General features: G+C 41.3%; 1 protein-coding gene across 6 annotated transcripts in view; it reads left to right on the forward strand.

Moving 5' to 3' along the window:
- The window catches only part of LOC124146190 (otoferlin-like), a 243900-nt gene that overhangs the window by 136290 nt on the left and 95207 nt on the right, over nucleotides 1–12403 (forward strand). For all 6 annotated transcript variants that reach the window (XM_048399771.1, XM_046516364.2, XM_046516363.2 and 3 more), the window contains 3 exons: nucleotides 301–324; nucleotides 2364–2387; nucleotides 12008–12135. In XM_048399771.1, coding sequence (XP_048255728.1) covers nucleotides 301–324; nucleotides 2364–2387; nucleotides 12008–12135 — 176 coding nt within the window. The remainder of the gene's footprint in view (nucleotides 1–300; nucleotides 325–2363; nucleotides 2388–12007; nucleotides 12136–12403) is intronic.

Raw genomic sequence — 12403 nt, forward strand, 5'->3', positions numbered from 1 at the left:
AGATACGACGTAGTTTGGTTTCTTGTTGAGTAACATTCAGATTGAACAAGTAATAGATTCCACAATTTGTAATGGAAAACAAATCTATGATGATGTGGTATACAGAGACATTCCAAATATTGCAACTTTGTTAATTTGAGTTAAATGTGCATACTCATTCATATTCTAAATTAAAACATTAACGTCAAATGTTTCTGTTATAATTGTAATCATCTGTTTATATTACCTGGAGTAGTGTAAAGCATCTATTCTATTCTACTTGTAGTTATCTTACATGAACAAAATAATTTTGGTTTGTAGATAAACCTATGCCAGAAACTTCAAGTAAGTTCACAGACTTACCTTGCATAGAGGCTGTTACAAAAGTATTCACGGAAACCTTACATCCTACTATCGGGAATGAAGAGACTGAACTAAATAGCTATATTTCTTCCTACTAATGCTATTAATCCTTGAAGGAGTGCCACAGGTTTGCATGTGAGACTTTCTTTATTGGGCTGTATTAAGTTCTTTCTTTTGTTTTTCTCCTTCAGGTTTCATGGTATTTGGGATCTTTTATTCAATAACCAGTAAATAGTGATTATGCTGATGATATGAGCGGAATTTTAGATGTTGATACCAAATCAGAAACGTAATCTGTGAAACTTTATGAAACCAGACCAGTGATGTCGTGTGATGACACATGATACATTTGGTAATTTCATATTAAATTGAAGTCGTACAGTAGAGTACAACATACATGCTGTGATATGATATGCATTTCCCCATCTAGAGGAAACATCTTATGTTGAGGTAGAAGACTCAAGTAAGTCAGTTGACTGGTATCACTGATGACATGTTGCCATGTTATGTAGAGCATGATCATGATGTAAAAGCAGGAGTTCTCACTAGACACACAGTATGCTTCAAAAAACCTCTTGCAGCATTTGAACCTTTCTGCAATGTATTTGTACCTATATATGCCTGGATCTTTCACATCATTACAGACCAGTTCAAAACTTTGATGTTGGATAAAAATCTCTATTCCTTAAGTTTAGGGGTAGGGGTCAATGGCTCTGCAAGTTTTCCATCTGCCCAAATCCACTTACCTGATTTCTCAATGTTGAATATAGTAACAAAAACTAAACTGATCCTGTTTTCATTCATATGCTGTTAGGAGTTGTCATCAATACATCCAGTTTTTACACAAGGTAGGTTTTATTTTCATCACCAACAATAGTGGTAAGTCAATCTAGTGAAGTGTGTAATATAGAATGGCAGATTTTATTTAAACAAACCCTACAAATGATTTTCAACATCTTGTAAATACACTTGAGTTGATGAACGAAAGCAGGGGAAAACACAAGAATGCGTGAGTCCACGAAACTCCAGACTTAAACATTTTCTCAAGTTTTTTGGAGTGTGGGGGAATATGCCTCAAAACTTATGGAATGAAGTTTTTTATCCGACATCAAACTTTTGAATTGGTCCCTTACTGACAACTGAATCAATCTTACTCCTTTCAGATGTTACATAATACCACAGAAGTTGATTGATTCAGATGTTACATAATAGCACAGCAGTAGGATTGATTCAGATGTTACATAATACCACAGAACTGGATTGATTCAGATGTTAAATAATAGCACAGCAGTAGGATTGATTCAGTTGTTACATAATACCACAGAACTGGGTTGATTCAGATGTTACATAATACCACAGAACTGGGTTGATTCAGATGTTATATAATAGCACAGCAGTAGGATTGATTCAGATGTTACATAATAGCACAGCAGTAGGATTGATTCAGATGTTACATAATACCACAGAAGTTGATTGATTCAGATGTTACATAATACCACAGCAGTGTATTGATTCAGGTGTTACATAATACCGCAGCAGTAGGATTGATTCAGTTGTTACATAATACCACAGCAGTGTATTGATTCAGGTGTTACATAATACCACAGCACTGGATTGATTCAGAAGTTTCATGCTTAATCTTTCATTTATTTCTTTGGCCTAACTTTGACTTACCTGTGTAATCTGTCTGGAAGTGTGTGAGATGCATGACTGTGGGGACAGCTTTTCCTTCCCCCTCTGTGTGATGCCATCATCAGGGGTCACATTGTTTCCACTATTGTTATCTTTCAGGCATTGTTATTTTGTTAGGGTCATATGACTTGCAAACAAAATGCCCAGAATATATTTTTCTGGTCATAAGGTTTGATTGTTTATATCTGTGTTGCTGCTACTGACAACATGTTATTGAGGTAGCGCTGCAGGCTTCACGCTTGCACAATGTCAGGTCGACAGGAATGTTGTTTATTGTTGTATAAAGACTTGGAATATTTGCCAGTAACAGATGTATCATTTGCTCCTAGATCAAACCACTCTGGATGTCCCGAGTAAGTGGAATGGCTTGCCCCTTTTGTGTCTAACCAGGGAGTGTCCGTCCGTCCGTCCGTCAGTCCATGTAGCTGCTTCCTTCATTACATTATGTTTCTAAAGTGATTCACCTAGATTGTAGAAGAAGGTTGGCACACGGCAGATTGTGTATCCATGATCACGAAGGGGATGTGTTCATGCCAATATCCTGCTAACTGCTTACTTCACGTATAGATATGGTAGTGCATGAAATCAGGGTACAGTGTATTACATGTGACCTACCTAATACCTACCACTCTAGTGATATATAATCAAGCTCAGTTAGCCTTGAGCATACATTTCTTTCAAGATTGATGAAGCTGTTTTTAGCTTTTATCTTAGTTATGAATCACTTTAGGGTGTTCCTTTACTTATGAAGATGTGTTCAAGGTTTTTGAGCTATCTCGTATAATGTCATAATGTCATAATGTAAGCTTTGAATGATCGTGTAATCAGTGCCTTGAAGCATCTTGATCAAAAGAATGTACCTGTTAACAATACATATGATGCTTGAAAACAGCACCACCTATAATGTATATTCTACTGACAGTAATGATCATTAATACTGGTATTTATTACCCAAAGTTAATAAATATCATATGTGCACTAGAGCAAATATCACTTCACACGCACTAGTTAGTGTATTGTTTTCGTCATCCGGATGGCATTGGTGACTTCATTCGAATCTTATTGTAATGTTACAACGTCACACTAGAAACAACGTCATAGCTGAAAATTGTTGACGCCATTTGACAATTGTGGCTTCCTGAGGCGGCATCCGTGATCAGTGCTTCTTCCTGAAGGAGAGCTCAAAAGTATTTAGAAATAATTGGTTATAAAAAATTATTTCACTCGCATGTGTGTCATACTGATTTTATGAAACTTGTGTAAGAATTCATGTATTACCCCACTCTCACTGAGAAAATACAAGAATACTGATAATCGTTTCGTAAAATCAGTATGACACACATGCTCATATAATAATCTCTCTGTATCTATGTTCATAGTGACTATTTCAATAGTGAAGATATTAGTAGAGCTGTCTACTTACAAATGTACCTTATAGGATATAGCTGAAATGCCAGAACACTACCCCTCTATTGTGTTTCTTACTTTCTCTATAGATCTTGCATGTCATAGGGACATATCTGGTTGAGAAGATTGTTCATCTTTGCTTTATGGGTTGGGCATAGATGAAGCTGAAATTCTCAATTATGCCAACATGTATGTCTGCAGAGGTATTGCTATGTGTAACTTGTAGAGTTAACACTTGCTATGACTGAGTTGAATATTTGCATCAGTACACATCAAAAGTAAGTGCAATACCAATAGGATAAGCTATCAAACTTAATAGCAAGAGAATAATAGATACACCATTCAAGTTTGACATGAGAGCATCAAATGGCATAAAACAAGGCCATCACAAAGTCATACTTTAGTTCAAACTTGTTCAGGTACTATGTATAGTCTTTTCACTATCAGCAAGTCACAGGCATGTTTTGTATTCATGCATGTGAATACAGTTTCCTCTTTTATCTTGTTGCCTTGTTGGCTTGCTATGTATATAGATGCTATCTTCAATAGCACTAGTGTCATTGTTTAGATTTAAAATATTGATTTATTATCACTTTTTTGAAAGACAGAACTATTTTACTTAGGCGGTACACTATCATTCACAGATATCAAGGTGCAAATCAGATTTCAAACAGGGAGACAAATCCTGAAAACCTAATACACATGTATCTACTAGCCCTGTTCAATGTTATTGGCACTAGCATGAATGAAAGGGATCGAAGTACCAAGCAGGCTGCTGGTTAAAAAACTGAAAGAGGCTGAAAAAAATATTTCATCTGTGCACATCATAAAGATAACCAGTGGAAATACTGAAAGGAACCAGTCTCTATGAGGCCAATTGCATCCCTCATGGTTTCTGTAGTGAATGGCCACACTATTACTGTGTGCAGATTGAACTAATCAGTGCATGGAATAGTCAGGTCAAAGCCTGGGTTGCACTGCAAGAAATGAGGATGGACTTATTTAGTGGTGGTTAAACATCATTTGCAGTCATACTAAAATTTAAAAGATATTGAGTGTCCAAACAAAACATATATTTTTAGAATATGAAAACACATCATGGGTCTTAGAAACTTGAATCTGATCATGCACCTTTGATGAGTAAACTGATTTTGCTTGAATTGTTGTGCTTGTAGATTTATGTTCTGTTATCATGTAGTAAGATAAATGCAAATCATTATATATGCAAGATACTATTTGCCTGTCGATAACAATGATGCATTTTTGTTTAATTTAGGTTTGTATCTGCTTTAGGAGTTATTGTGACAAATAGTTACATATGCTGGTAGTTAGTTCAGATACTGCTCTTCCTTTTCTCACATTTTTGGAATGGTTTAGTTTGTTTTGATAACTGCTTGTGCTTGTGATTCTAGCATGTTTAATATGTTTTGAACAAACTAGCACTTGGCTTATTCTTAATCTTAGTAAATCTTTAAATCAGATGGTAATGTAGACACACAGATGGGAATGTAGGCACACAGATGGTAATGTAGGCACACAGATGGGAATGTAGGCACACAGATGAGAATGTAGTCACACAGATGGTAATATAGACACACAGATGCTAATGTAGGCACACAGAGGGGAATGTAGGCACACAGATGGGAATGTAGGCACACAGATGAGGCACACAGATGGGAATGTAGGCAAACAGATGCTAATGTAGGCACACAGATGGGAATGTAGGCACACAGATGCTTATGTAGGCACACAGATGCTAATATAGACACACAGATGGGAATGTAGGCACACAGATGGGAATGTAGACACACCGTAGGATTGTAGGCACACATATGGGAATGTAGGCACACAGATGGTAATGTAGGCACACAGATGGTAATATAGACACACAGATGGGAATGTAGGCACACAGATGGGAATGTAGGCACACAGATGGGAATGTAGGCACACATATGCTAATGTAGGCACACGGATGCTAATGTAGGCACACGGATGGGAATGTAGACACACGGATGGGAATGTAGGCACACAGATGGTAGTATAGACACACAGATACTAATGTAGGCACACAGATGGGAATGTAGGCACACAGATGGGAATGTAGGCACACATATGCCAATGTAGGCACGAAGATGCTAATGTAGGCACACGGATGGGAATGTAGACACACAGATGGGAATGTAGGCACACAGATGGTAGTATAGACACACAGATACTAATGTAGGCACACGGATGGGAATGTAGGCACACAGATGGGAACGTAGGCACACAGATGGTAATGTAGGCACGCAGATGGTTATGTAGGCACACAGATGGGAATGTAGGCACACAGATGGTTATGTAGGCACACAGATGCTAATGTAGGCACACAGATGCTAATGAAGGCACACAGATGGTAATATAGACACACAGATTGGAATGTTGGCACACAGATGGGAATGTAGACACACCGTAGGAATGTAGGCACACATATGCTAATGTAGGCACATGGATGGTAGTATAGACACACAGATACTAATGTAGGCACACAGATGGGAATGTAGGCACACAGATGGTTATGTAGGCACACAGATGGGAATGTAGACACACATATGGGAATGTAGACACACAGAGGGGAATGTAGGCACACAGATGGTTATGTAGGCACACAGATTGGAATGTAGGCACACAGATGCTAATGTAGGCACACAGATGGGAATGTAGACACACGGATGGGAATGTAGACACACAGATGGTAATATAGACACACAGATGTGAATGTAGGCACACAGATGTAAATGTAGGCACACAGATGGTAATATAAGCACACCGATGGGAATGTAGGCACACGGATGGGAATGTAGGCACATGGATGGGAATGTAGGCACACGGATAGGAATGTAGGCATACGGATGGGAATGTAGGCACACAGATGGAAATCAAGGGCATGTCACAACGTGACAAGAGAACATTAGGAATATGACTTACCTGTTTTTTTAAAGTATTTTCTCCTCTACCCAATGCCGTGCCCAGGGCCAATGTAGCCAAGATGCAATATAGTACATGTATACATACAGTAGTAGAGCTACCCAATAAAGACCTCACCTTGCATGAAAGAAGTATCCTCTCAAGAAGCAGCCTTAGCACATGTAGTGGTAGATGTGGTAAACAGGAGGAGATGAAGAGGTTCACAACATCTCCATCCAACTACATACCAATATGATGACACGTAATGCAAGTCTAGTCTTACAGAATCTTCTGTAATGATGAGTGGACATTCTTTGCAGCAACACCTTTCAAGTGATATTCATGGTGTAGCCTAGTGTATTCTAGATCATATGTATTGTCTGTATATATATTTTAACTTTTCCTGCATTATTCCTTAATGCATTTACTGCTTACTTTTGACAGAAAACGAAGCTGTTATGAGCTGAAGAGAAAGCATCAGCTGCCACGTCATACCAGAAGTGGTGATGTTACGGATCTCCATTTTACTCTTGGTCACTGGACAGACAAGTTGTGCTTCAAAATTGGTCCCATGGTTGACCCATGGTGTTCAAGCTTTCTAACAACCCCTCCCTTTGACCCATGGTCTTCAAGCTTTCTAACAACCCCTCCCTTTGACCCATGGTATTCAAGCTTTCTAACAACCTCTCCCTTTGACCCATGGTCTTCAAGCTTTCTAACAACCCCTCCCTTTGACCCATGGTATTCAAGCTTTCTAACAACCTCTCCCTTTGACTGGTGGTGTCAAAGTTTGGTGTTGTTTATATGCAATAATATTTACATTAGCTCATGAAAGTGAAAGTTTTTCACATGTTGAGGTTCCATTCCGCCATCTTGAATTTGCTGAAGTGTCACGCTTTTTGTGGCGTAAGTTCTGTTTTTCAGTGTTGGCTCAGTATTAGCATTGCGAATAAATACCTTTAGCCGTCTAATGGCGTTTATAGTGTATTACATGTCTTATTCTATTCACAACTTCAACGTAAATTGCTTTGCAATTTTCTGCTTGCGGGTTGTACTAATTGCTGGGGTAACAAATCTACCGTATATCGCTGTGTATAAGGCGACCCCACGTATAAGACGACCCCCCTGTACACGCCTTAAAAATCAACCCAAAATTCTATACTCCGTGTATAAGGCGACCTGGATTGAAACACATCACAAGTCTGACTGATATAGAAGATTTAACGTGCACTTTCCGACTGTAGCGTATTTCGCACACGGACATCACAAGTGCCAAGTACACAAACCTTATATATGCAATAAAAATATGTTTATCTTGCGTTGTTGTTTTTTTCTACAATGATAGGTCGCGTGTGTAACTCCAGCACACGTCGCCATTTTGTGTTTACACGGTACGACACCAAATTGGTGCCCGTAAAATAAAATTCATTTATGAAGAAATAACATATAAGAGACAATGGTGAGTAATTTAATCGCCAATTAACTATGTTGTAACTAACTAGGCTTATGTTTGCTTCACATTCAGCGTGTTTATTCCACAATCACTTGTACACATCGTCTCCAACACTTGTTAATACAACTGTAAAAACAGTGGGAATTGATTTCAGCTTCACCGGTATCAAAGATCCTCACACGGTATTAAACTGTTCTGCACTTTGGGGCTCAAGTGTAACTTTTGTTCACTGCTTTCTCCTGCAAGTTTTAACAGGTACCAGCAAATATCTTTCAAGCGCCTGGCTCAACAATCTCAGCGGCGCTCCAAGAGGATGTCGGACTCCCAGGAGTCCATGTTGCAGACTTCCACGGTTATTACTACCCAACCTTCATGTTGGGCGTTATCCACGCCTATAGGGACCTTCGACATCCTGCAGTCACCTCACTCGACCCAAGCGCAGAGCAATATGGCTACATCTACTCGAGCGTCAAAGGCCCAATCACAGCCAACAACTGTAGTTATGGCTTCAGCAGTGCCTCAAGGCGCCTCTAATAGACTCTACTACTTCAGGAATCTCTACCATGACAGCGCCACCAGATACATTCATGATGTTTGCGCCTCGGGGCACATCTACACTGCCTGCGCCTCCGGGCACTTTGACATTGCCTGCAGTAGCTGCTAACGGGGCATTGCTCGTGTCACCTGTGCTGACTGCCCGTCATGGCTAGTTGCTAACTGCTCCTCCCAGGTTCCTCACTGCACCACAAGCTTTCTTCCCGCCGGGGCCCTACATGGACATGATGTGGATGCAGATTTGTATTCAGGCCATGTTTCAGCAAGCGCACGCGCCTTCCTTTGTTCAGATGCCGACGCCTACCTATCAGCAATCTACACTAGCGCCTCTGGTGCATTACGATCCACTTGCACCTAAGGTTTGCACAGCTACCCAAGCTTGTGTGACACCTCTAGCACCTGTAGTGCCTCCTGCTCAACAGACAATGGCAACTGTTTCAGTCCCCTCTACATCTATGGCTGCGCCCGGGATGTGCCTAGGTACCCCATCCTTGTCTTGGATCACATCACAGGATTCATTATCTCCCAGCACATTCCTCCAGATCATCAAGGTCCAAGCGATGTCTCAGGAGCCGCTCACCTGTTTGCCACTCAGAACACTATTTATCAGACTCCTCTGAGGTGTCTGGCTGAGTCTTTTGATAACCCCTCAGAGTGGGATACACACCTCAGCCTTGTCCAGGTGCCAGATTGGATGGCAGACTGCTTATCAGTGGTAGCACCTTCTCCTGGCTCAGGCGTAGACTTCCATCCCACCTGAGCAAATGATGACGGATATGGTCAGAGCACTGGATGAGGATTTTTCTCAATTGACCATCAATCCAGCGCACCAAAGCACCAAAATTCAAAAGGGATAACTTTCCCATACATGCTTTTGGGGTGGCAGACCATGCTCACAACCTGAACGAGGATCTCCATAAGATGATAAGCTCATCCAAGCCAATTACTATTAAGATCCCTGACAGCTGCTTCACTTTAATAGAGACGCATATCAGGTGGTCCGGTCCCTCAAACCTTTGCCGCCATTAGCCTCATCATCATGGGCAATGGATCAAGATCCTACCAAGATCAATAGCAACAGGATTGATCACTTCCAGAAGGTTGTGGATTTTCAACAGAGGTAGATTGACCACATGCACAATCACGTCAAGGCAGCCTTAGCTGAGATCACTGCCACCTGCTGAGCATTTATCCCAGAACTGAGACAGGGGCAAAGGCCAAGGCTCCTATCAATCCCATAGGGTTAATTCCCAGGGTAGGAGCGGGGACTGGAGGAGGAAACATTGAGCCAGTGGCCAATCAAGACTTGGATCTCCCACCTTCAGTCGTCCCAATAGTTGACACACCAGTAGGTGGGAGACTAGGCCTGTTTTGGAGCAATTGGATTGGTATGGCAGACCGTTATGCTCTCAACATCATAAGGTACGGGTACTGCCTCAACTTGTTGGCCAACGGTTGACAACAGGACCCACTCTGTGGGAGAAGTGAGCCATAGAGGTTGCGCAGACCTAAGCCTTAACGCCAAGATTCTACTCTCTCATGTTCCTCATTCCCATGAGGTATTTGAACAAGCTGCGAATGACACACAACCTTGCCTTGTGCAACGAACCTTACCTTGAGCATCCTCCCTACTTCCATCTCATAACCTTCAGACTGCCCAGGGGCAGCATCAGTGCTCACGATTCCCTGATCAGCCTTGACTTGCAGGATGCAAGTGCCCATCCACCCCAGCGACCAGCAGTCCTTCAGGTTCCAGTTCATCCAGTTGAGGAACATCAGGTTCAAGTCGTACATAGAGGATTGCATACTGAATCATCCAGTTGCAGGAATCTTAACCAGTCACTGTGATTTCACCAGGCGCCTGCTATATCAACTGGATTGGAAAGTGAACGAGGCAAAGTCAGAACTAATTCCATCCTACAGACTCCAGTTCATAGGAGGCCTGTTCCAGACAGATCTAGACCTCTTAATAGTGCCAAGGGACAGATGGATCAGGATCCTACGCCATCTGTACCCCGCCCTTCAGCAGCCCATCACACTTCACCAATGGTAACTGCTTCTGGGACTGTTTACATCAGCACAGGACTTGACGATCAGGGGTGAGTTGCAATTAGGCCTGATCCAACAGTTCCTGACTTCTCACATCAGATTGAAAGACCCACCTGTATCCATCGCTGTGGCACTAGCCACAGTGGCAAAAATGAGCGAGATTCATATGCTTGACATCACTCATGTATGCTTTGAGCGTGGGACGCACAGAGTGGTTCACCTCTGTTTATGCTGGGATTTTATGGAAAAGAAACAGCCTCCAGGACAACCAGACCGTTCTTTCACCATCCCACCTTATCATCAATTGTGGACTTTGGAGACGAGGATGCCCAGTGCGCATTTCAAGTTTTCATCCACCACTCCAAGAGTAGGTGTGGTGAGGGAAAACGGTTATTTATTCCTATTTCTCAGACGTCCACTATCGAAGTCAGCCACAATATCCTTTCTTTATGGTTGGGAGCTATCATCCTTCAGGCATATGAGATTGCCAATAACCCCCACGAGATTTGTGTGGTTGCCTTGATGATGGCTCTACACAGTAATTGTTCATCTGGAGTCATCATGGAAGGATGTTTTTTTAGGTCAGACTCGGTCTTCGCCAGCCACTTCCTGAAGGATGTGACCTTAGAAGACGTTGAGGGCATTCAGAGTTTTGGTCCGCTTTTGTAACCCAGCAGGTGACCAACTCGCAACCAGCCTTACAGCCCAGAGCCAGCCTTACCTGACTCACATAGTATTTTTACTCGCTTGTTAGTTTTTTTTGCCAATTTTACGCAGTCATGGCTTGGTAATCCAGTCTTTAGACCCTAGCACACTGTTGTCTCTTACTGTTTGTTCATACGGACATACTCATACTCTTGTTACCTACCGTGGACAGGATGGGTTGATCAGTTACCGCTCTGTGCAGAAGAATTGCGCCGCATGGCTCACACGACTGCACATGGTGAGAGTGTTTACTGAGGACACATCTGAAGGTATCCCCGCCGTCAGATACAGATGTGTTAAGTAGTAATGCAGGATAAATTTTTAAATCTAGTAAAATCGAGATATTTTTTTTATTTGTATACTTATCCTGCATTACAAGGGTCCACCCATCATAGGACCTGCCTCCCTGCGATATCTTCAGCAAACTTACGCGTGACCAACAGTAATATGGAGATCCGTAACATCCCTACATCTGGAATGATGTGGCAGTTGATGATTTGGGCCCTGCATCTGTAAGTGTAACAACTTTTTCTCTTCAGCTAAACCCATTACAGCTTCATTATATGTCAGAAGTGAGCGGTAAATGCATTAAGGAGTATGTCAAGATAAGTATACAAATATAAAAAGATATCTAGATTTTACTAGCTTTGTGATCTTGATAAATGTTCAACAACACTATATGGCCTTGCAAGCTGGATTGCAAAATAAGGATGTACCATCATGGCTTTTGTCATTCATCATTTTCAAAAACATTTGGAAAAATTTGTCATGTTACTTTTGCATTGATGTACTAAATCAGACAAATGGTCTGCTGCAGGAATGATCCTAGCCTGATTCTGCTGTTGCCTTTATTACCAGGTAAAGGAATTGATGCCACCAAGGTCATCAGGACAGGGCAGGTTTCTGTGAAGGCAAACGATGTCGCCATCACTATCAACGAATCTCAGCCCCTTATTAAAAAGGAACATCTTATCACAATCAACACAGTGAGTAGACATTCTCCAGTAGCTTCATTACAGAATTAGAAGACATCACTTCATACTGTCACACATGGCATTGTGGTTTTAAGGCATTTTAAAAATGTGATTACACTAAGCAAGAACACACTTTGGATATCCGTAAGAAATCTCTGCCAAAATCAGAGTCAATTCTATGACTCTGACTATATCATGAGCATGTGTTTATGAATCACTATCAAAGATTGCTCTTTGATTATATATACTGCTGTTCACCTACTGTCAGGTAGACATGTAA

This window comes from Haliotis rufescens, unplaced genomic scaffold, assembly GCF_023055435.1.
Source record: "Haliotis rufescens isolate VD_foot unplaced genomic scaffold, xgHalRufe1.0.p SCAF_2, whole genome shotgun sequence".
Lineage (NCBI taxonomy): Eukaryota > Metazoa > Mollusca > Gastropoda > Lepetellida > Haliotidae > Haliotis > Haliotis rufescens.